Source organism: Capricornis sumatraensis, chromosome 9 (assembly GCF_032405125.1).
Source record: "Capricornis sumatraensis isolate serow.1 chromosome 9, serow.2, whole genome shotgun sequence".
NCBI lineage: Eukaryota > Metazoa > Chordata > Mammalia > Artiodactyla > Bovidae > Capricornis > Capricornis sumatraensis.
Window position 1 is genome coordinate 80,014,751 of NC_091077.1, and position 25,880 is coordinate 80,040,630.

General features: G+C 38.0%; 2 protein-coding genes across 4 annotated transcripts in view; both read left to right on the forward strand.

The window, feature by feature from the left end:
- The window catches only part of ZFYVE16 (zinc finger FYVE-type containing 16), a 63,400-nt gene extending 47,161 nt beyond the window's left edge, over nt 1–16,239 (forward strand). For both annotated transcript variants that reach the window (XM_068981444.1, XM_068981445.1), the window contains exons 15-18: nt 5,566–5,728; nt 7,312–7,417; nt 8,312–8,479; nt 13,691–16,239. In XM_068981444.1, coding sequence (XP_068837545.1) covers nt 5,566–5,728; nt 7,312–7,417; nt 8,312–8,479; nt 13,691–13,855 — 602 coding nt within the window. In that variant the 3' untranslated portion in view covers nt 13,856–16,239. The remainder of the gene's footprint in view (nt 1–5,565; nt 5,729–7,311; nt 7,418–8,311; nt 8,480–13,690) is intronic.
- A 6,755-nt stretch (nt 16,240–22,994) lies between these two features.
- The window catches only part of FAM151B (family with sequence similarity 151 member B), a 33,665-nt gene continuing 30,779 nt past the window's right edge, over nt 22,995–25,880 (forward strand). Inside the window, exon 1 of one of the 2 annotated variants that reach the window (XM_068980554.1) lies at nt 22,995–23,499. In XM_068980554.1, coding sequence (XP_068836655.1) covers nt 23,481–23,499 — 19 coding nt within the window. In that variant the 5' untranslated portion in view covers nt 22,995–23,480. The remainder of the gene's footprint in view (nt 23,500–25,880) is intronic. The other variant, XM_068980555.1, reaches the window with a different exon arrangement.

Here is a 25,880-nt window from a genome sequence, read left to right on the forward strand (position 1 = left end):
ATTTGTAAACTTTTTGATGGTAGCCATTCAGACTGGTGTGAGGTGCTATCTCATGGTATTTTTGATTTGCATTTCTCTTAATTAGCAGTGTTAAGCATCTTTTCATGTGCTTGTTGGCCACCTGTATGTTTTCTTTGGGAAAATTGTCTGTTTAGGTCTTTTGCCCTTTTTTTGATTGGGTTGTTTGTTTGATATTGAGCTGTATGAACTGTTTGTATATTTTGGAAATTAACCTTTGACAGTTGCATCATTTGTAAATATTTTCTCCTGTTCCATTTCATTTTGTTTATGGCTTCCCTGCTGTGCAAAGCTTTTGAATTTGATTAGGTCCTGTTTGTTTATTTTTGCTTTGTTTTCTTTTGTCTTGGCAGACCTAAGATGTCTAAGAATGTTTTGCCTGTGTTCTCTCCTAGGATTTTTATAGTGTCATGGCTTATATTTAGGTCTTCAAACCACTTTGGGTTTTTTTTTTTATATGGTGTGAAGGGAGTGTTCTAGTTTCATTGATTTACATGAGGTATCTGGCTTTCCCAACACCATGTCTTGAAGAAACTGTCTTTTCTTCATTGTACAGTGTTGCCTCCTTTGTCAAAGATTAATTGGCTGTAGGTTGTGTGGGTTTATTTCTAGGCTCCTCTCTTTCGTTCTCTTGATCCGTATATGTGTTTTTGTGCCATTACCATATTGTTTTGATTACTGTAGCTTTATAGTATTGTCTAAAGTCTGGGAGGCTTATATCTCCCGAGATTGTTCTTTTTTCAGGATTTCTTTGGCAATTCTCAGTCTTTTGTGATTCCTTATAAATTTTAGGATTATTTGTTAAAGTTCTGTGAGAATGTGATGTGTAATTTAATGGGGATCACATTAAATCTGTAGATTGCCTTAAACAGTATGGCCATTTTAACAATATTAATTCTTCAGTCCAAGAGCATGGAATATCTTTCAGTTTCTTTGAATCATCTTCAGTTTCCTGTATCAATGTTTTATACTTCTCAGTGGATGAGTCTTTCACCTCCTTGGTCAGATTTATTCATAGGTATTTTTTTTATGCAGTTTTTAAAGGGATTTTTTTTTTTAATTTTCTGATATTTCATTGATAGTTTAAAGAAATGCAACATATTTCTGTATGGTCATTTGTATCCTGATACCTTGTTGAAGTTATTTATCAGTCTTAATAGTTTTTGTGTGGAGTTTTTAGGATTTTCTAGATTGAGTTTCATGTCATCTGCATATAATGACAATTTTACTTCTTTCCTTCCAATTTTTATACCCTTTATTATTTTTCTTGTATGATTGCTGTGGCTGGGACTTCCAGTACTAAATTGAGTAGAAAGTCAGTGGAAGTCAAAGTCTCAGTCATGTCCAACTCTTTGTGACCCCATGGATATACAATCTATGGAATTCTCCAGGTCAGAATACTGGAGTGGGTAACTGTTCTCTTCTCCAAGGGATCTGCCCAACCCAGGGATTGAACCCAGGTCTCCCACATTGCAGACAGATTCTTTACCAGCTGAGCCACCAGGTAAGCCCAAGAATACTGGAGTGGATAGCCTATACCTTCTCCAGTGGATGTTCCCAACTCAGGAATTGAACCAGGGTCTCCTGCATTGCAGGCAGATTCTTTACGAGCTGAGCTAAAAGGGATGCCCAAAGTCGCTCAGTTGTGTCCAACTCTTTTCGACCCCATGGACTGTATCCACCAGGCTCCTCTGTCCATGGGACTTTCCAGGCCAGAATACTGGAATGGGTAGCATATCCCTTCTCCAGTGGATCTTCCCAACCCAAGAATCAAACCAGGGTCTCCTGCATTGCAGGCAGATTCTTTACCAGCTGAGCTGCCAGGAAAAGCCTGCCAGCTTTGAGTGGAAAAGCTTGGCATATTGAGTAGAAGTTAGGTTTATTCCTAGGTATTTATTTCTCAGCTTTTTTCTTATTGTGAAGGTGGGAGTGACAATTTACACACTTTTTACATATTGGAGCAGACACCAGAAGTCTTTAGTATTTTTTGGTGGCAGGCTTTCATTTATCTAAAATTGTCTACCTCTCATTTTTCTGAAACTGTCTTTATTTCATTTGCATTTTTAAGGGTATTTTTGCTAGATATAAAATTCTGCTTTGAAAGTCTTATTTTCTTTAAAGATGTCACTTCTCGTGTTTTTTTGGCCTTCATTGTTTCTAGGGAAGTCAGTAATCAGTTCAGTTCAGTTGGTCAGTCGTGTCTGACTCTTTGCAGCCCCATGGACTGCAGCACACCAAGCCTCCCTGTCTATCACCAACTCCTGGAGTTTACTCAAACTCATAGTCAGTGATGCCATCCAACTATCTCATCCTCTGTTGTCCCCTTCTCCCGCCTTCAGTCTTTCCCAGCATCAGGGTCTTTTGAAATGAGTCAGTTCTTTGCATCAGGTTGCCAAAGTATTGGAGTTTCAGCTTCAGCATAATTTTAAAATTTTTCCTTGTATTTAATGTGCCCTTTTTCTCGTCTGTTTTCAGGATAGCCTCTATCTTTGGTTTTTCACCAGTTTTACTGTGATGTGCCTCAATATTGCTTTCTTTGTATTTATCCTATTTGGGATTTATTGAGCTCCATATTTGGCATATGTTGAGTTCTTTGGATGTGTGTGTCAATATTTTTCATCAAATTTTGGGAATTTCATAACCATTTAAAAAAATGTTCTGATCTCTCTTCTCCTTCTGGGAGATATATATGTATGTATATGTATATGTATATCCATATCTGTGTTAGGCTGTTTTCTGTCATCCTATAGAGAAGGAAATGGCAACCCACTCCAGTACTCTTGCTCGGAGATCCCATGGACAGAGGAGCCTGGTGGACTACATACAGTCCATGAGTCACAAAGAGTTAGACACAACCAAGTGACTAACACACACACACACACACACATACATACATACATGCACACGTCTTTGATACTTTTTTATTTTCCTCTTTTTTCTCTGGGTTCTTCAGATTTGATGATATTTGTTGACCTTTATGTTCTCTGATTCTTTCTTTTGCCATCTTCATTGTACTACTAAACCTGTCCATTAAGGTTTCTATTTCAGTTGGATTATACTTTAAAGTCCTAGAATTTGGAGGGAGGGTTTCCCAGTTTCTATTTCTCCATTAAAATTATTAAAAAAATTATTCATTTAGCTGATATTTGCTTTTTCATTCTTTGAATGTATTTTCCTTTAGGCATTTGAATATATTTTAGAACAGATATTTCAGTAATTAAGGTTTTTTTGTATTTAATCCAGTGTTTTGGCCATCTTGTGGTTAATTTCAGTTTTTTCAGTTCAATTGCTCAGTCGTGTCCTACTCTTTTTGACTCCGTGGACTGCAGCATGCCAGGCTTCCCTGTCCATCACCAACTCCTGGAGCTTACTCAAACTCATGTCCATCAAGTTGGTGATACCATCCAACCATCTCATCCTCTGTGGTCCCCTTCTTCTCCCACCTTCAATCTTTCCCAGCATCACGGTCTTTTCCAGTGAATCAGTTCTTCACATCAGGTGGCCAGAGTATTGGAGTTTCAGCTTCAGCATCAGTCCTTCCAGTTTTACAGGGGCTTATAGTGTCCTGTCACTGTCTGGTCATTGCTATGCTCAAGAGACTTTAGATTGTTAGCTTTTGCTGAAGAAGGCTTATTTATATTTAAGCTGGCATTTTCATGTCTGTTTACCTTAAGCCTGTGTAGTCTTTATTTTGTATTTTTGTAGCAGATGAGTCTGTGGATATCCTAAGGTATTTACAGTGTGGCAGGAGTCATTTTCAGAATTTCTTTTGCTTGTAGATTTTGTAAGGGCTTTCTCTTGGCTTTGCATAGTTCAGGTTAATGAGGTTCTATTGTCTATTTTGGTTGGTCTAGACTACCAGTGTTCAAGCTGGTTTGGGAAAAGGCAGAGGAACCAGAGGTCAAATTGCCAACATCTGCTGGATCATCAAAAGAGCAAGAGACTTCCAGGAAAACATGTATTTCTGCTTTATTGACTATGCCAAAGCCTTTGACTGTGTGGATCATAATAAACTGTAGAAAATTCTTCAAGAGATGGGAATACCAGACCACCTGACCTGCCTCTTGAGAAACCCGTATGCAGGACAGGAAGAAACAGAACTGGACGTGGAACAACAGACTGGTTCCAGATAGGAAAAGGAGTACGTCAAGGCTGTATATTGTCGCCCTGCTTATTTAACTTCTATGCTGAGTACATTATGAGAAACGCTGGGCTGGAAGAAGCACAAGCTGGAATCAAGATTGCTGGGAGAAATATCAATAACCTTGGATATGCAGATGACACCACCCTTATGGCAGAAAGTGAAGAGGAACTAAAGAGCCTCTTGATGAAAGTGAAAGAGGAGAGTGAAAAAGTTGGCCTAAAGCTCAACATTCCGAAAACGAAGATCATGGCATCCGGTCCCATCACTTCATGGGAAATAGATGGCGAAACAGTGGCTGACTTTATTTTTGGGGGCTCCAAAATCACTGCAGATGGTGACTGCAGCCATGAAATTAAAAGATGCTTACTCCTTGGAAGGAAAGTTATGACCAACCTAGACAGCATGTTAAAAAGCAGAGACATTACTTTGCCAATAAAGGTCCATCTAGTCAAGGCTATGGTTTTTCCAGTAGTCACGTATGGATGTGAGAGTTGGACTATAAAGAATGCTGAGTGCCAAAGAATTGATGCTTTTGAAGTGTGGTGTTGGAGAAGACTCTTGAGAGTCCCTTGGACTGCAAGGAGATCCAACCAGTCCATCCTAAAGGAGATCAGCCCTGGGTGTTCTTTGGAAGGACTGATGTTGAAGCTGAAACTCCAGTACTTTGGCTGCCTCGTGCGAAGACCTGACTCACTGGAAAAGACCCTGATGCTGGGAGAGATTGAGGGCAGGAGGAAGAGGGGATTACAGAGGATGGGATGGTTGGATGCCATCTCAGACTCAACGCACCTGAGTTTGAGTAAACTCTGGGAGTTGATGATGGACAGGGAGGCCTGGCTTGCTGTAGTTCACGGGATCACAAAGAGTCGGACTCGACTGAGTGACTGAACTGAACTGAACTGAGACTACCAATATCTCCCAACAGTGCTTGAATTCTAGTATCTCTATTCTGTTCCCAACTGTATAATAGCTGTTTTCTGTTGGGCCTCATCTAGGGTCACTGTTGTGTTCTCAGTTCCAGTCCACAGACTCAGAGCGACCCTTGAACACAATCTGCAGGTGCTCCCCGTTTTAGTGTCTTGACCACAGACTTCAGTCCTCCCTAAACCTTTATCTTTGACCTCTCAGCCCAGAAGGACCATCGTAGGTTTAATGGTAACCGTGCAGAAGTTGTCCTCAGAGAGCTTGGACAGTTGTGGGCTTACATACTGAATATTCCTGTAGGAACCATGGTATTGTACTTCCTGTTGTCCAGATATGTTTTCTGACAGTAAACAATCATCAAAATGATTTAAAATATGATTTAAAACTTGTGTGGAACATATTTTGATAGCAAAGTTTATGGCATAGACATATAAATTTATATTAGTAAAAGAAATGTGAAACATAACTCTCATTTTTAGATGGCCTAATGGTACAGATAACTCCAGAGACTATGGATGGCTTGCGGCTAGCTCTACGAGAACAAAAAGACTTTAAAATTACATGTGGGAAAGCTGATGCTGTAGACATGAGAGAATATGTGGACGTCTGCTGGGTAGATTCTGAAGAAAAAGGAAACAAAGGGTAGGAATTTTTTGTTATCAAAATGTAACTGATTTGATGGGGGAGAAAGGATAAAACATGCTGTTGAGAAAATTAAATATTTTATAAATATAGAATTGTACCATTAATTTAAATGCATATACTTTAGTTACTGAATGCAGTATTTTTTCCAGAAATGTACCTAACTAGCATCATGTGTATTTCTTTATCTAGCATGCTGTAAATTATTAAAGGGTGGTCAGTTTGGGAGGGGGCCAGTGATACAATGTGCATTGTGTAGCACTTTAGGCTTGATGCCAGCTCTGAGAAAGACAAGCTACTTTGTCTGCTGTATGGTACCTTGAGACACATACGTATTTTCACCCCAAACTACCTTTTACCAGATATGTATTTCTGTGAAATTATTTCACAATTTTTAAATTTTTTTTTATTGAGGGATAATTGCTTTATAGAATTTTGTTGTTTTCTGTCAAACCTCAATATGAATCAGCCATAGGTATACATATATCCCCTCCGTTTTCAACTTCCCTCCCATCTCCCTCCCCATCCCGCCCCTCTAGGTTGATACAGAGCCCCTGTTTGAATTTCCAGAGCCAAACAGCTAATTCCTGTTGGCTATCTATTTTACATATGGTAATATATGTTTCCATGTTACTCTTTCCATACATTTCACCCTCTCCTCCCCTCTCCCCATGTCCATAAGTCTATTCTCTATGTCTGTTTCTCCATTGCTGCCATTTAAATAGATTCTTAAGTACCATTTTTCTAGATTTTGTATACATGCGTTAGAATACAATATTTATTTTTCTCTTTCTGACGTAGTTCAATCTATATAATAGGTTCTAGGTTCATCCACCTCATTAGGACTGACTCAAATGCGTTCCTTTTTATGGCTGAGTAATATTCCATTGTGTATATATACCACAACGTTTTCATCCATTCACCTGTCAGTGGACGTCTAGGTTGCTTCCCTGTTCTAGCTATTGTAAATAGTGCTATAATGAACAGTGGGATACACGTGTCTTTTTCAGTTTTGGTTTCCTCAGGGTGTATGCCTAGGAGTGGGATTGCTGGGTCATATGGTGGTTTTACTCCCACAATCATTTTTTGTAAGTAATGGAATCCTTTGGATGTTTATTCTGTATTACATTGATCCATTGTAAATACAAACAATTGAATTCAATAATATATGTTTACATTAGAGGCCTTATAGAATATTACTGCCATTCCCTCTTACCCATTTTCTTTCTAAGGGATCTGGAGCAAAAAAGGATGAAGAGGGCTAATGCTGAAGGATTCCAAAATAGAGTTTTTGAAATACATGAGATAGCTTTTCTGTTAGGAGACTATTTAAGGTAGTTTAAACCTTAGGTCTGAATTGGGCATTTGAAAAAGTAGATATAATTTGCTACACAATTTAAAAAATCTTGGTAAATGAATGTGAACTACAGTTTTAATTATTTTGTCTATAATTGAGATGTCTTAACTGCTGCTTTAAATTAATAGCTTTCATAATTTTTATCCTTATTCCATTTCTTCAAGTCTTATAATTCACTTCATAGAAAGCACTTTGGTTAATAATTCTATTACATTTTTTTCTGCAGTGTTATTAGTTCAGTGGATGGAATGTCATTACAGGGATTTCCAAGTGAAAAAATAAAACTGGAAGCAGATTTTGAAACTGATGAGAAGATTGTAAAGTGTACTGAGGTATCTTAGAAAAATGATCCCTTCTGTTTACATGTTGTATTTGGATATATCTTTGGTAACTTGGAGATTTCACAGTATTCAACCTCTGAATGTTTCAGTGCAGCTTATTACACTTTACATTACACCTTGAGACACACATATCTCCACCCCAGACTGCCTTTTATCCACCAGATCTGTATCCCCATAGGATTATTTCAGTTTACTATATGGTGATATTGCCTGTGAACTCACAGTTAAGTTTTGGAAGCATTGCCGTCTTTGTGCAATAACATGTTATTTGACCATAGTGTTTTCATTTTTCTCTTATTTTACAAAAAATAAAATATTTTATAGATATCAGTTTATAATCAGAATTCACAAGTCATTTTTACTTGTTCCAATTTTTAAAAATATGATTAAAGATAATATGAAACTATACCCTCCCAGCCCGTTAGTCTACCTGTGTATTCCCCCCTCATTCTACCTCTTGGATCAATCAATGTTACTAATTTCTTAGGTATTTCTGATTTTAGGTATGTACAAGATACAGAAAATATAGAGGATACCGAAATTACAGAACATTATTTCTTTGATCTTAACTTCATTAAGATGTCTTTATAAGATGGGTATCTTGTAGGATGGACTCATTAATACTCGTCTTTAAACTGAGTTAACAAATCTTTTGTTGCTACAAGTTAACTTTAGGCAAAAACAGCTAAGTCATTCCTGTATCCCCTAACCTTTTAAGTTTTTACTTATAGATCAGCCCAAATTTGGAGAATGTTCTTAACTAGTGAATTTCATGGCACTAACCTTGGAATTTTATTCATAAAGTTCAATTGAAATTAGCAATGGTATTTTTAAAGCTACTTTTAGTGTTAATCGTGATTTGTTTCCTAATTGAATATATTTCAGGTGTTCTACTTTCTAAAGGACCAGGATTTATCTGTTTCAGCAACTCGTTACCAGTTTGCAAAAGAAATCGCCATGGCTTGCAGTGCCGCACTGTGCCCTCACTTGAAAATTCTAAAGAGTAATGGAATGAATAAAATTGGCCTCAGAGTTTCCATGGACACCGACATGGTGAGACATGTTTTTCTGATATATTTCTGAAATGAATATATCTTATATTAAAATAATCAAAAGTTTCTTAACCTTTTACTTCGGGATGACTGGAGAGAACTAAAATTTGTTGAACATTAATATTTGGGATGTACTTCATGTACATCCATCTCCTTTACTGTCCACAGCAGGGGCCCATGAATTTTTTTTTTTTGGCTAAAGGCCAGACAGTAAATAATTTAGGCATTGTGGGCTATCTGTTTTCTTTCATATCTACTTAACTCTGCCATTGTAGTGTGAAAACAGCTATAGACAGTATATAAACAAACTTAGCTGTGTTCCAGTGAAACTTTGTTTTCAAAAACAGTGGGTGGGCCACATCAACTCACAGGCCATAGCTTACTGATCCCTGCACTACAACATTCCTGCTTGATAAGTAGGTTTTTTAATTATGCTGGCTAGATTCTATATTTATGTGATTTAAAATCATGAAAGTCTAAAGTGTTAAAAAGGGGAAATTTCAGTTTTTTCCTCCTGTGTAGGGAAAAACCATTTCTTCCCTACTATTTCTTTCCAGTGTGTCTCTTTTAACTAGTCACAGAAAACACTTGGTCACCAGATGTGTAGAGGCTTTCCCCACCAGTAAGCAATTCTCAGACACAAGCAAGGTATCTTAAGAATTCAACTTAATTTTGACTGATCTACTCAGAGAGGGACTTCCCTGGTGGCTCAGATGGTAAAGAATCTGCCTGCAAAGCAGGAGTCGGGTTTGATCCCTCCGTTGAGAAGACCCGCCCTGGGGAAGGGAATGGCTACCCACTCCAGTATTCTTGGCTGGGAAATCTGGATCACGGACAGAGGAGCCTAGCAGGCTGTGGTCCATGGGGTCGCAGAGTCTGACATAACTGAGTGTCACTTTTTTCACCCAGAGGTAGCATCAGAACCTCCAGGTCTTACCAGACTGCCTCCTCCCCTACTTCATATGCCAGTCACAGCTATCACCTGTGCTTCTGACCAACCAGTTATGGATCGGAAATTCCAATGACCCCCACTCCTCCTTGGGTTTAATTAATTTGCTAGAGTGGCTCACAGAATGCAGGGAAACATTTTCTTGTGTTTGTCAATTCGTTAAAGGATACACAGATGAAGACATACATAGGGCAAGGTCTGGTGGGATCCTGAGCAGGAGTTTCCAGGGATATTATCTCACAAATGTGTGTATATATATATTAGGGCCACCTCATTAAACATTTTCAGAGAGCAGCATTCATGCAATTCTCTAATTTAATTGGTGACCTCTAGAGGTACTAACTCCAGGCTACAATGTAAACGGTTTTGTTACAGGAAGGCAGACCCTTTCCAGGGCCCGAAACCGGGCTCTTGTCTAACACTCGGAAATGAACTGTCTGGGGAGACACATGTGCTGACAGAGCAAGAGATCTTATTGGGAAGGGCAGCCGGGTGGAGAGCAGTAGGGTAAGGGAATCCAGGAGAACTGCTCTGCTGCGTGGCTCGCAGTCTCGGGTTTTATGGTGATGGGATTAGTTTCCGGCAGGTCTTTGGCCAATCATTCTAATTCAGAGTCTTTCCTGGTGGCGCACATTGCTCAGCCAAGATGGTTGCTAGCGCTAGCGAGAGGGATTCCAGGAAGTGGACGGACATGTGGTGTCTCCTTGGTGGTGGCTTATTAGTTCCGTATTCCTTATCAGGATCTCCTGTCATGAAACAACTCATGCAAATAGTTACTATGGTGCCTGGCCAGGGTGGGCGGTTTCAATCAGTGTGCTTCCCCTAACAGTTTCAGTAGAGTTGCTGAGATAATAGCCCTGGAAAGACCTCCTACCTGCCCTTGACTCCTAACACTTTAGACGACTTCCATACTCTGCTTCATCCTCCCTTCCTAATCAGGCAATCAAATGTTATCCATTTCTGTGTATTCCTTGTAATTTACATGTATGAGCAAGTAAGTTTGTATGTCCTTTTTGTTCTATTTTTTCACTTTAAAAAAAAAGCAGTTCTTTAACAATATATCTTAGGGAGATTTCATATAAATTACATACTCTCTTTAAAAGTTGCATAGTAGTTGACTATATAAATGTACCATAATTTATTTAGTTCTTATGCATGTTTAGTATGTACTGCTTGATATTTAAGGTATCAATATTTTGCTTTTGCTTAACTTGTGAGTATATAACATTCCTGGAACTCCCAGGTCCAAGTGTGTACTCAGTAGATAAGACCATATTGTCTCAAATAGAGGTTATGACAATTTATACTTCTGCCACAATTTATGATAGTATTCTTTCTCTCACATTCTTATCAAAGCAGCATATAATCAAACTTTTGAACTTTACCAATTTACTAGGTTAAAAATTGGTACTCCAGTAGTATTTTAATGTGCATTTTTAGCTGCTTCCAACATCCAATATAATAGATTTCACTTCAGGTTTTCATTAGAACAGTCAATCTTTTTTTTTTTTTTTTGGCTGTGCTGTGCAGCATGTGATATCTTAGTTCCCCAACCTGGGATACAGCCCATGTCTCTTGCAGTGGAAGAGTGGAATCTTAACCACTGAACGGCCAGGGAAGTCCAAGAATGGTCAGTCTTCACATGAATAATTTCATATGCTAAAGGTTTGCTTTTCCTCAGGCAGGATGTGTTACAGTTCTTATTGGAAAAAAACTTATATTTTTATCTATTAAAAGTTCCTTTTTTAAGGAAGCAGCTGATAATTATTTGAGTAATTACTGTTAATTTTTTTAGTCATATGTATTAAAATATAATTTTCACCAGCAAAATTCAATTCAAATATTATTTTACAATAAATTAAAAATATTTTTAAGCAGATATTTTTTAAAATACCATGGGGTTTTTGCTTAAGTCATAATTATTCAAAACCTTGGTCCACCATGTGTTTTACATGTTCATAGAGAAGAGACCTGAAGTAAAGTAGTGGCAGTTTTATTTTCATAATAAGAGTGGGAGGGACAATTATAATTTATGTAGTAGATGGGAAAATAAAAGATAAAACATTATTTTATGAATGAAAATATGAAGTATTCAGTTCAGTTCAGTCGATCAGTCGTATCCAGCTCTTTGTGACCCCATGAATCACAGCACGCCAGGCCTCCCTGTCCATCACCAACTCCCAGAATTGACTCAAACTCATGTCCATCGAGTCAATGATGCCATCCAGACACCTCATCCTCTGTTGTCCCCTTCTCCTCCTGCCCCCAATCCCTCCCAGCATTAGTCTTTTCCAATGAGTCAACTCTTCGCATGAGGTGGCCAAAGTGCTGGAGTTTCAGCTTTAGCATCATTTCTTCCAAAGAAATCCCAGGGCTGATCTCCTTCAGAATGGACTGGTTGGATCTCCTTGCAGTCCAAGGCTCTTAAGAGTCTTCTCCAACACCACACTTCAAAAGCATCAATTCTTCCGTGCTCAGCTTTCTTCACAGTCCAACTCTCACATCCATACATGACCACCGGAAAAACCATACCCTTGACTACACAGACGTTTGTTGGCAAAGTAATGTCTCTGCTTTTCAATATGCTATCTAGGTTGGTCTTAACTTTCTTCCAGAGAGTAAGCGTCTTTTAATTTCATGGCTGCAGTCACCATCTGCAGTGATCTTGGAGCCCCAAAAGTCTGCCACTGTTTCCACTGTTTACCCATCTGTTTGCCATGAAGTGATGGGACCAGATACCATGATCTTCGTTTTCTGAATGTTGAGCTTGAAGCCAACTTTTTCACTCTCCTCTTTCACTTTCATCAGGAGGCTCTTTAGTTCCTCTTCACTTTCTGCCATAAGGGTGGTGTCATCTGCATATCTGACGTTATTGATATTTCTCCTGGCAATCTTGATTCCAGTTTGTGCTTCTTCCAGCCCAGCATTTCTTATGATCTACTCGGCATAGAAGTTAAATAAGCAGGGTGACAATATACAGCCTTGACGTACTCCTTTTCCTATTTGGAAGCAGTCTATTGTTCCATGTCCAGTTCTAACTGTTGCTTCCTGACCTGCATATAGGTTTCTCAAGAGGCAGGTCAGGTGGTCTGGTATTCCCATCTCTTTAAGAATTTTCCAGTTTATTGTGATCCAAACAGTCAAAGGCTTTGGCATAGTCAATAAAGCAGAAATAGATGTTTTTCTGGAAGTCTCTTGCTTTTTCCCTGATCCAGTGGATGTGGGCAATTTGATCTCTGGTTCCTCTGCCTTTTCTAAAACCAGCTTGAACATCTGGAAGTTCACAGTTCACGTATTGCTAAAGCCTGGCTTGGAGAATTTTGAGCATTACTTTACTGGCATGTGAGATGAGTGCAGTTGCGCGGTAGTTTGAGCATTCTTTGGCATTGCCTTTCTTTGGGATTGGAATGAAAACTGACCTTTTCCAGTCCTGTGGCCACTGCTGAGTTTTCCAAATTTGCTGGCATATTGAGTACAGCACTTTCACAGCATCATCTTTCAGGATTTGAAATAGCTCAACTGGAATTCCATCACCTCCACTAGCTTTGTTCATAGTGGTGCTTTCTGAGGCCCATTTGACTTCACATTCCAGGATGTCTGGCTCTAGATGAGTGATCATACCATCGTGAGTATCTTGGTCATGAAGATCTTTTTTGTACAGTTTTTCTGTGTATTCTTGCCACGTCTTCTTAATATCTTCTGCTTCTGTTAGGTCCTTACCATTTCTGTCCTTTATCCAGCCCATCTTTGCATGAAATGTTCCCTTGGTAGCTCTAATTTTCTTGAAGAGATCTCTAGTCTTTCCCATTCTGTTGTTTTCCTCTATTTCTTTGCATTGATCACTGAGAAAGGCTTTCTTATCTCTTCTTGCTATTCTTTGGAACTCTGCATTCAGATGCTTATATCTTTCCTTTTCTCCTTTGCTTTTCGCTTCTCTTCTTTTCACAGCTATTTGTAAAGCCTCCCCAGACAGCCATTTTGCTTTTTTGCATTTCTTTTCCATGGGGATGGTCTTAATCCCTGTCTCCTGTACAATGTCATGAACCTCAGTCCATAGTTCATCAGGCACTCTATCTATCAGATCTAGTCCCTTAAATCTATTTCTCACTTCCACTGTATAATCATAAGGGATTTGATTTAGGTATTAACATGCTTAAATAGAATGATACTGTTAAGTAGTTTATTTTATATTCATTTGCTGAACTAAAACAAGATTGCTCACTTTGTAGGGTTGACTTACCAAGATATTTTTTTTTTCCCCAGGTTGAATTTCAGGCAGGATCTGAAGGCCGACTTCTTCCTCAGCATTATCTAAATGATCTTGATAGTGCTCTAATCCCTGTGATACATGGTGGGACCTCCAACTCTACTAGTTTACCATTAGAAATAGAATTAGTATTTTTTATTATAGAAAATCTTTTTGAGTGAAAGAACTGAGTTGTATTATATATTACAAATTGATTTGTTAAAACTAACTCCAGCACTAAGGCTGAAATGCCACAAACACTAAAAGAAAATATGTTTGACGTTTGAAACTTGTAAGCTTTGCTTTTTAGGCAGGAATGATCTTTTAAAAATCATTAGCACAATATTTAAATCTCAAAAAAATGGAAGAGATCCACAGTTTTTGAAGCTTTACACTTTACAAGTACTGGAAAAGCAAGGATTTCTTTTGTCCTTAAGAAATTTGTAGCATTTACTGTGGTGTTTAAATGCTAAAGCCAAAGTATCTGCACTTTTATGCCAAGAACGATTTTAGTGAAGGCTCCTTTCAGATGCAACCTTATGAGGGAAATACCTGTTTTGTTTATATGCCAGTTAAATTACTGGTTTCTAAAGTCTGTTAAAAATGTATTTCAATGGCACAGGCCAGTTTCCAGATCTTACACTTATAATTCTTTGAATAAGGCAGATTAGCTTATTTGTTTAATTGGAGTGGAGACCTACCTCCATGATTAGATAAACAGATTATTTGCATTAAAATCAGAATTTTGCCTTTTTTCTTTTCAAATTATTATTTTATATATATATATGACTTTCTGTTGATTAAATGGGTATTCTTAAAATAACTGTGGGTGCTTCAGGATTTTGTGCTTCTATATTTAAGTATATTGTTTTTATAGCGAGAACATGTGATTTGGTATGTGTTTTATAAATCTTTAATAATTTATAAATAGGTGATATTTTTGTATTGCAGTGCATTATTTTTCCTCCTTTCCTCCCAAAGTATACCACTGTATATACCACTTCTGAGAGTGATTGACGACAGGCCAGATGACCCTTGAAGTAGTCATTATGTAGCAATAAATGAAGCCTGAAACAGGTGTTTTTTTAACTTATCCTTGAAACCTTATAAGTTTCTTGGCAAGTCTGCATATTTTCATTGACACCAATGTATTAAATATAAATTTAAATGGAACTACTTACTTTTGCATACTTTAAATTCTTTATATGGTAATTATTTTTTATAACAGGATACTAACATAAGTTAAAGTCTGTGTATTTGAAACTGTTACATAACTTTCTTTACTTCAAATAGCAAAAAAAATTTTAAGTTCATTGTGTTAAAAAAATCATATTTTAGTTAAGCCTGTCATTTAAGTTATATAAAATATAATCATTATTTTAATGTTTTTTTAAAAAATTCTTATGTGGAATATATATGTTTTTGTATCAAAAACACTCCTGTGTCTCATGAAAAAGAAACTACACTAAATAGCCCTGTTTTAAGAAAAGTATCTATGAAGCATCTCAACTTGAAGACAAAGTCAGGGTTGTAATAACTCAGGATCTTAGGTCTCAGGCTAGGAAAGACAGAATTTGAATCAGTTTGGTCATATGGTTCCTACTAAATCACATCTGTAGTACTAGCCAAAGACATGGCGTGAAGGAAAATATCAGTCTTCTGGAAGTAACTACTTCATAAACAATGTAAAATGTTGCAGATATTAAATAAAATAGCAACATGTAATAACTTGTGAAATTTGTTGACATCATATAAGATAAAAACAAATGCATATCAAACTCAATTTGTTTTCTTTATATATTTGTTGTTTATTTTACAGTATAAGTTAACTGTACAGTCTATGAATACTGAATTTACTTTAAAATAACCGGAAGGTAGAGGGTTCTTCCCATGATGGGATAGCTTTGGATTTGTTTCCATAAAGTCTTTACATTTAATAAAAATTGGAGTTACTGTATCTTTGGAGGCACTAAGGTATTCTCTGTAGATTAATGTTTCTGAATGCATTTGTCATGTTCTTCATTGATACTTAATTTAAAATTTTAATTTTTTTAAAGATGAAGAAATAGAATGGTTCTTTGTACTCAATCTGCAATGATCTATTTTTGGTCTCTTGCCTTTTAAGAGTACTGTTTTTCTCTGAATTTTGAAATACGAAGTAGAATTTAGCCCATTTGTTTTTTGCAGCCATCTGGCAGACTTTCTGTATCTATATGTTTGCTATACACAGAGCACTTTATTAAGCTTCATTGATTGAAAGATGAATAAACTAGTTCTTTCCCTCTTGGAGATGAATGTGTAAAGCAGATAATTAACAAAGAAAAAGTAATTTGCTAAAATAGTAATATGACTTTTGAGTAGCTAGTTGGAAAACAATCCAGGAGGATAGCTGTACAAAAAATGAGAAGGCATGGGCATTAAACTTGCCTTGGCAAGAGTTGAACATCTGAAGAGTAGATAATATGTCAAAACATTGAATTTTCCCTCTTAAGGCAATTTAAAGAGTCTTCTGTGTTGTGTGAGTATCTTACCTTATAATTTAATCATAAAAGAAGTAGCCTGACTATGGTATTTCAACAGCCTAGATTTAAATATTGTTTTATAAGAATACAACTTTTTTTAATAGCAAGCATAACTTTGATAACTTGACTCAGATTTTAAAAGAAAATATCTTGAAATAAACCAGAAACCTCTGAACAATCCTAGGTTTTAACTCTTTTGTGGTTAAAATAATGGTTCATATATAATATATAAACATTAAAAAGTCAGAAATGTTAAAAACTTATCAATATGAGTTTTCCTGCCAACCTTGTATGCATCTATCGTCTCACTCTGCAACCTCAAGAAGTGATTTTTATTATTGTGTATCTTTCCAAGGTTTAGGTACAGTAGAAGCAAATAGGAATATATATTTTTATTTTTTCCTCTCATTTTTTATACAAAATATAGTGTGCTATTTACAGTGTCATCTCCTCAATTTTGATTTATGTGGCTTCTACTTAGAATCTTAAGAGTTTCACTGCTTCTCAAACCACTATTTGATTGATAAAAGCAATCGTAATTGTGGAAAGGCAAGAAGAATATTCATTATTGGGATTATGACCATATGTTTCAGTTAGGAGGACTATTTTTCTCATAACAAATTTTTACAAAAATACTTGCAGGGTTATTTTTAATTTGAGCTACATTTAAAACCTTTTTTTTTTTCCCTCCTATTCAACACTAAGCCTCACCATCTAAATTTATCTTTTACCACTTAATTGACACATTGTTTTTTTGTTTTTTTACAGCAGATTTTTAGTATGTTTAAATCTCTTTATAGTCTGTGTTTTGGATTTAGCTTAGCTTGGAACGATACACAGTATTTAACACCATTTGGAAAACATCTGCATTCGCATGAGAAAATTACAGCCATATTTTCATGTTTTTACAAATGAAGAAATAGGTCTAATTCAAGTGCTTTATTATGAACCTCTGAATATAAAGTTGTTTTTTTCTTTCCCTTTTGGTAAAATAAGATGCTAGCCAGCCTCTAAAATAGCCCACAGAGATCCCTGCCTGTTGGTATTCACACCCTTGTGTAGTCACTTCCCACATTGTACCACTGTTGGTGTTTGTGACTAATAGAATATGGAAGAAGGGATGGGATGTCATTTCCAATATTATGTTATAAGAGTTCTGTGGCTGCCACCTTTGGTGCATTTCTCCCCACCTCTCCCTCCCTGTCTGTCCCTTTCTCTTTCTCCTTCTCTATTGAGTCACTCATTCTTGGGGAAGTCAGCTGCCAGGAAAGTGGAATGGGATCCCTCCAACCCTAGTCAAGACTTCAAATTGCAGCCCCAACCACAATTTGACTGTACCCTCCCAAGGACCATCCAACTAAGCAGTTCTTAGATTTCTGAATCTCAGATATAAATGTCTGTTTTTTGTTGTGTTTTTATTTTAATTGGAGGATAATTATTTTACAGTATTGTGATGGTTTTTGCTATACATCAGTATGAATCAGCCATAGGTAGACATGTGTCCTTTCATCCTGAACCCCGCTTCCCCCTCCCTCCCCACCCTCTCCCCCTAGGTTGTCACAGAGCACCGGCTTTGGGTGCCCTGCTTTATGCATCAAACTCACACTGGTTATCTGTTTCACGTATGGTAATTATATGTTTGAGTACTATTTTCTCAAATCATCCCACCCTTTCCTTCTCCCACTGTGTCCAAAATGTCTGTGGTTTTAAGCTGCTACATTTTCTGTTGGTTGATTACATAAAGCAACTAATATTAGGTAACTGAAACAAAATACTGATATCTTACAGGAGCTCTAAATGAAAATTTCTAAAAGAAAAAAATTGCTCTGACAAAATTAAGCATAATTCTTATCATTTACGGATTGCATGCCACAAGGAGTATGTGCTAAGTGCAGAGAATACCACGAGAAAGAGTAGGTTTGGCTATGTAGGAACAAAGATGGAACTGTGGGAAAGTTTCTCTTTCTCCAAATTGCTTGTTAGGATATTTAGAGTATGCCTTTGCTAAAAACCAAAGCTGATTAAAATACAAAAAGAATCTTAAAACTTCAAAGAGATTTTAAGAGAGCACACAGTGAAAACAAAACACACACACACAAACTGAAAAGGCACATGAGGGAACCAGATTCCAGAAGCAGGAATTAGTAGAAACAGGTAAATTTGTATCATCTTAGATATTAAATTTATGCTTTCTGTGTTTAAAGAAAGTGTCAAGTACCTGTAGACAATGGGAAACTAAAAAGTGATGGAGCTAATTTGGGAAATACAAATGTTGCAAGAATATATAAACATTGGTAAATAGGTTTAATGGCAAAATGGAATATGGCCAATTGGAAGGCTTTATAGTCTGGAGTGTAAAGCAGTGGGTGGCTCATAATCCCAGCCAGCGGTTTGATCTGTTTCGATGTCAGCTGCCACGTGCTCTGCTTCAAGAGGGGAGCTTGTCTTCTGTGAATTTTTTGTACATAAGTATTTGTTACAGATATCTTAGCAGATGCTTTCTATTTCTCTTGCTTGTGCATATCTTGGCTGGCGTTACAGAAAAATAGTGTAAATATTATTTCCTTACTGGGGAATGAGGGTTTTTTCTTCTTTTTTTTTTGGTGGTGTGTGTGGGTGGGTGGGTAGGGGATGGTTTATGTTGAATGTTTAGTTTTTCTTCACGAAACATCATGTTGTGGGATCTTTAGGAAACTTCATACTGTACGAATAAGAAAATAAAATACTTGAAACTTGAAAACAAAAATCAGGAGAAATTAATCAGAATCACAGGTCATACTTCCACAGACAACTCATCTCATTCCACTCCTAGAGGAGGAATACATATAATCTCACCACCTCTACCCAAATTGGGTTAATCAGAACTTATCTTTATACCATTTATTCCTATTTAAATATTTAAATATGTCATCCAAAGCAGCTCCAAACTATCAGGTCAGTGCCCATTTTTCACATTCTGATCTTCATAAAGCCCTGTACATCATCTTTCTTCAATGTATCATGTACCCTTAACACATGAAACCCTTCCTTTGTGGGAAAAAAATGAAAATAATCACACATATTTGTTATAAAATTTTCCAAACACTTAAAAGTAGAGGAAATTTTAATAAATTCCATGTACTCTTCCTATAACAATCCTCAGATTCAAAAGTTAATCAAGATTTTCCACTTTTGCTTCATTTATCTTGATTTCTTTGCTGGAGTAGTTTCAAGATAATCTCAGACATCATTATCTCATGCCACTTAGTCCACTCGCTGTGCTGTGCTTAGGCATGTCCGACTCTTTGTGACGCCATGGACTATAGCCCACTAGGCTCCTCTGTCCATGGCGATTCTCCAGGTAAGAATACTGGAGTGGGTTGCCATGCCCTCCTCCAGCGGATCTTCCCAACCCAGGGATCAAACCCAGGTCTCCTGCATTGCAGGCAGATTCTCTACATATTCCACTATATAGTTCTAAAAAAATGGACAGTGAAGAGTAAGTTTGAGCCAGTTACTATAAAAATCTATAAAAATATTGCCCTAATATGGTGATCAACAGGCCATAAAAACTTTTGTACCACAGCTGGTATCTGCTGCTGCTGCTGGTAAGTCGCTTCAGTCGTGTCCGACTCTGTGCGACCCCATAGACGGCAGCCCACCAGGCTCCGCCGTCCCTGGGATTCTCCAGGCAAGAACACTGGAGTGGGTTGCCATTTCCTTCTCCAATGCATGAAAGTGAAAAGTGAAAGTGAAGTCGCTCAGTCGTGTCCAACTCTTAGCGACCCCGTGGACTGCAGCCTACCAGGCTCCTCCGTCCATGGGATTTTCCAGGCAAGAGTACTGGAGTGGGGTGCCATTGCCTTCTCCGACAGCTGGTATCTAGAAAGTGGAAAGACAACCTGCGGGACTTCGCTGCTGGTACAGTGGATAAGAATCTGCCTGCCCACGCAGGGGACACAGGTTTGATCCCTAGGTTGAGAAGTTTCCGCATGCTGTAGAGTAAGCAAGCCTGTGTACCACAGCTGCTGAGCTCGAGCTCTAGAGCCCTTGAGCTACAACTGAAGCCAGCGTGCCTAGAGCCTATACTCAAAATAAGAGAGGCCACTGCAGTGAGAAGCCTGCACAGCACAACTACAGTAGCCCCTACTCTTTGCAACTAGAGAAAGCCCGCATGCAGCAAAGACCCAGGACAGCCACAAATAAATTACTTTAAAAAAGCCTGTAAAATGGAAGAGAATATTTGTAAATCCTTTCAAAGAATTTTTACAATTCAACAAAATCTCCGCAAATAACCTAATTTTTAAAATGTGCGAATAATTTGAATAGACACTTCTCCATAAAAAATATATAAAAAGCCAATAAGCACTTGAAAATAGTTAAGCGTTATTAGTCACTAGCAATACACAAAGACCACAATGAGATGTTATTTCATATTAATTTCCATGACTATAATTAAATCTAAGTATTGGTGATGATGTGGAGAAACTGGAACCCTCATAATTGCTGGTGGGAATGTAAAATGTCTTATGTAGGTGCTTTGCAAAACTGGCAATTCCTCAAAAAGATAAACATAAGAGTTATCATATGGAACAGCAATTCCACTCCTATGTATATTCTGAAGAGAAATACATCCACATATCATACTGCCACACAGAATTTTGTAGAAGAGTGTTTATAGCAGTCAAAATTCACTAGTAGTAAAAAAATGGAAACAATGCAACGGTCCATCCATTAATTGATGAATGGACAAATAAATGTGGTATATGCTAACAATGAAAATTTATTTGGCCACAAAAAACAATAAAGTACATGCTTCCATAGGGATGAACCTTGAAAATCTGCTAAGTGAAAGAAGCCAGTCACAAAATACTGTATGAGCTCATTTAAATAAAATGTCCAGAATGGGCAAATCCATAGAGCTGGAAAGCGGATTAGTGGGTTCCAAATTTAAAGGAGTACGTCAAGGCTGTATATTGTCACCCTGCTTATTTAACTTCTATGCCGAGTAGATCATAAGAAATGCTGGGCTGGAAGAAGCACAAGCTGGAATCAAGATTGCCAGGAGAAATATCAATAACCTCAGATGTGCAGATGACACCACCCTTCTGGCAGAAAGTGAAGAGGAACTAAAAAGCCTCCTGATGAAAGTGAAAGAGGAGAGTGAAAAAGTTGGCTTCAAGCTCAACATTCAGAAAACGAAGATCATGGTATCTGGTCCCATCACTTCATGGGAAAATAGATGGGGAAACAGTGGAAACAGTGTCAGACTTTATTTTGGGGGCTCCAAGATCACTGCAGATGGTGACTGCAGCCATGAAATTAAAAGACGCTTACTCCTTGGAAGGAAAGTTATGACCAACCTAGATAGCATATTGAAAAGCTGAGACATTACTTTGCCAACAAAGGTCCATCTAGTCAAGGCTATGGTTTTTCCAGTGGTCATGTATGGATGTGAGAGTTGGAGTGTGAAGAAAGCTGAACGCTGAAGAATTGATGCTTTTGAACTGTGGTGTTGGAGAAAACTCTTGAGAGTCCCTTAGACTGCAAAGATATCCAACCAGTCCATTCTAAAGATCAGTCCTGGGATTTCTTTGGAAGGAATGATGCTAAAGCTGAAACTCCAGTACTTTGGCCACCTCATGTGAAGAGTTGACTCATTGGAAAAGACCCTGATGCTGGGAGGGATTGGGGGCAGGAGGAGAAGGGGACGACAGAGGATGAGATTGCTGGATGGCATCACCGACTCGATGGACATGAGTTTGAGGGAGTTGGTGATGGACAGGGAGGCTTGGCGTGCTGCAATTCATACGGTCTCTAAGAGTCAGACATGACTAAGCAACTGAACTGAGCTGAAAGTTCGGAAGAAAATGGGGAGTGACTGCTTTGGATGATGAAAACGTTCTAAAATTGTGGTGCTGGCTCCACAATGCTATGACTACAGTGAATTGTAAATTGTACCCTTTAAATGTGTAACGTTTTGTATCATTAGGAAATGCAGATCAAATACAAGCCAATCAATTATTTCTCCAGAAAGATTTTTCCTTAAGATAAGTGAAGTCATTGAAGTTTAGTGTTCTCTGAAACTCAAGAAATCTTTTGATCTTGAGAAAATCCAGCCTAATTGAAGACACAGTGAGATAATTACAACTCGTCTGGACTTAACGTATGTTAAAATCTGAAGAGTAGGGCGAGAAGGACTGCCATTTGTCCTTTGTGTAACGTGTGCTATTTGTTATCCTAATTTTACAATCGACAGAGTACAACTAGTTACAGTACTAGAATACGGCAGTGATACGTTGCTAATTCTCATCAGTCTGATTCCACTGGCGCTTTTTCCAATCCCAGTTTGGTTGTGCCAAGGAGTTAAAGAGGGCAAAGGCGCTGGGTGGGAGACTCTGATAGTATTTCTAATGAAAATCGTCAGCGAGAAGAGGGGAACAGAAAAATTTTGACTTAGCACTTCAGCCTCCTCATGCAGAAACACTCATTTTTATGAAGCTGTGATTTCATGTCATTTTTCAGGACATCAAATTAAAAAGAAAAAATATATCGAACTTTGGAAATTCGTACCCCACTGCAGCAACTTAGCGTCTCAACCCAGCCTCCGTCTTCCCTGACGTGACGTTCTACAGAACTACTGTGATTACTTTTCAGAAGAGCAAGTCGCGCGACGCTTGGACGCGAACAGCAGCCAACAGGACCGCGCACCCGCGAAACTCGAGCTGCAGCCTCTGCGCGTGCGCATTGCTCCTCAGCCGCTTCCGCCTCCGTCTCGCAGGCCACTCCTCTTAGTCTGTCGAGTCGGGTTTTCTCGCCACAGGTGACGGGTCATCAGCCGTGCCCACCCTCGGCGCCTGCGCAGACTGAGGCTCACTGTCACCATGACAGCGACCGCCGGGGGCCCTGGTAAGCAGGGCTCCCCAGGCTCCGAGTCTGAGACCGTGCTCCACACTGTTGGCTTGCAGTGAGTGGACATTTTCTCCGGCCCGGTGCCGTAGTTGGGGGCCTTTGAGAGTCTCCTCTGGTGGCACTCCTTCCTATTTGGGATCTTCGTGGTTCGCGTTCTCCACGTGTGCCCATAATCAGCTGGCCTAGAGTCTTGGTTCTCAGTGGGGGCGTTAGCGAAAAGCTTTTGGGGTGTTCAAGAATGGCAAGAATATTGTGCCTTTTTGTAAAGGATTCCTTTTTTTCAAAAGAGCAGTTTTAGTTTCTTAGGAATACTAAGTGACGGACCTGGAGGTTCTCCATTCAGCCCTACCTGACATAGGCGTGCGTGCTCAGTCGTGTTGGACTCCGCGAACCCATGACCTGGGATCTTGCAGGTAAAAGTACCGGAGTGGTTTGCCATTTCCTACTCTAGGGACAAATCCATAGCTTCCTATTACCAGCCTTCCTCTTCAGAGTGGTATTTTTGTTACAACTCTGAGCCTGCCTTGATGTATCACAATCACTCAAAGTCCATAATTTACATTGTTCACTCTTGGTGATGCAGGATCTGTGAGTTTAGACACATGTATAATGAATGACATGGTCCATGGTAGAGTATCATACAAAATAGTTTCACTGTCCTAAAAATCCTTTGTGCTTTACCTACTTATCTTCTTCCCCCCAGCCCCTGAATATCAGTGATCTTTCTATTGTATCCATAGATTTTTTTCTTTTTTTTTTGTCTTTTCCAGAATGTCATGTAGTTGGAATCATAGAGTACATCGGCTCTCCACATTGGCTTTTTTTCACTTAGTAATGTGTGTTTAAGCTTTCTCCATGTCTTTTATAGCTTGAGAGCTCATTCCTTTTTAGCAAACAATAATTCTGTTGTGTGAGTGAACCACAGTTTATCCATTCATATTCTGAGAGATATCTTGGTTGCTTCCAAGTTTCGGCAGTTGTAAATAAAACTGCTATAAACCTAAGTGTGCTGTAAATAAAAACTACTAAAAGCATAAGTCTGCAAGTTATTGTATGAACATAAGTTTTCAACTCCTTTGGGTAAATATCAAGGGGTGATTTCTGGATTGTATGATGGGAATATACTTAGCTTTGTAAGAAACCAGCAAGCTTTATTTTAAAGTGGCTATCCCATTTTGCATTCCCACACGATGAGTGAAGATTCCTGTTACTCCATATCCTCACCAGCATTTGATATACTAGTGTTCTGGATTTTGGCCATTTTAGTATGTGTGTAGTTATGCCCTGTTGTTTTAATTTGTGTTTGATGAAAAGTGATGTGGAGCACCTTTTTATATGGTTGCCATCTATCTTCTTTGTTAAGGTGTCTGTTAAGGTCTTTGGCCCATTTTTTTTTTTTTTTATGGGATTGTTTTCTTATTGTTGAGTTTTAAGAGTTCTTTATATATTTAGATTAATAGTCTTTTATCATATATGTTTTTTGCAAATGTTTTCTCCCAGTCTGTGGCTTGTCTTTTCATTCTCTTGATGTTATCTTTTGCAGAGCACAAGTTTCTCATTTTAGTGAAGTCCAGCTTATCCATTATTTCTTTCATGGATGGTACCTTTAGTGCTGTATCTAAAAAGTCATTGCTGTACTGAAGGTCATCTATATTTTCTTCTATGTTATCTTGTAGGAGTTTTATAGTTTTGAATTTTACACTTAGATCTGTTATCTGTATTGAGTTAATTTTTGTGAAAGTATGAGTTCTGTGTCTAGTATTTTTGTGTGTGTGTGAAAACAAAAAAGTTTGTTGAAAAGGCTGTCTTTTCCCCCATTGTATTGCCTTTGTGCCTTCATCGAAGATCAGTTACCTCTATTTATGAGGGTCTATTTGCGGGCCTCTCTGTTTTGGTCCTTTGATCTATTTGTTTATTCTTTCACCAAAACAACACTGTCTTAATTGCTGTAGCTTTATAGTAAGTCTTAATGTTGGATAGAGTCATCACTTTGTTCTCCTTCAATATTATATTGACTATTCTGAGTTTTTGCCCTCCACATATGGAGTTTATGCCCTCCACTGGTCCTTTTGGACCAGTTAGTTGATAGCCACAAAATAACTTGGTGGGATTTTGATTGGAATTGCTTGAATCTATAGATTAAGTTGGGAAGAACTGACATCTTGACAGTATTGACTCTTCCTATCCATAAACATGGAATATCTATCCATTTATTTAATTCTTCTTTGATTTCATTCATCAGAGTACTTATCCTCATGTAGATCTTTACATATTTTGTTAGCTTTATACCAAAGTGTTTTGATTTTGTGGTTTAATGTAAATGGTATTGTGTTTTCAACTTCCACTTACTCATTGCTTTGTAAATAGGAAAACAGTTGACTCTCTTTTTGGGGCGGGGGTCTGCACTAGGTCTTCATTATGACATGCAGACATATAAAAATAACTCTTAAGTAACATTCTGGTTGTATCCATGTTGCTGCAAATGGCATTATTTTGTTCTTTTTATGACTGAGTAGTATTCCATTGTATATATGTACCACATTTTCTTTGTGCATTCATCTGTCCATGGACATTTAGGTTATTTCCATAACCTGGCTATTGTGACTAGTGCTGCTATGAACATAGGGTAAATATTTTTGTTCTTGTTTCTTTGTTTGTTTTCTACACCACACAGCATCTTTAGTGGGATCTTTAGTTTCCAACCAATGATCGAACCCATGCCCCCTGCATTGGAAGTGCATAGTCTTAACCACTGGACTGCCAGGGAGTCACATATCTCATAAACTTCATTTTT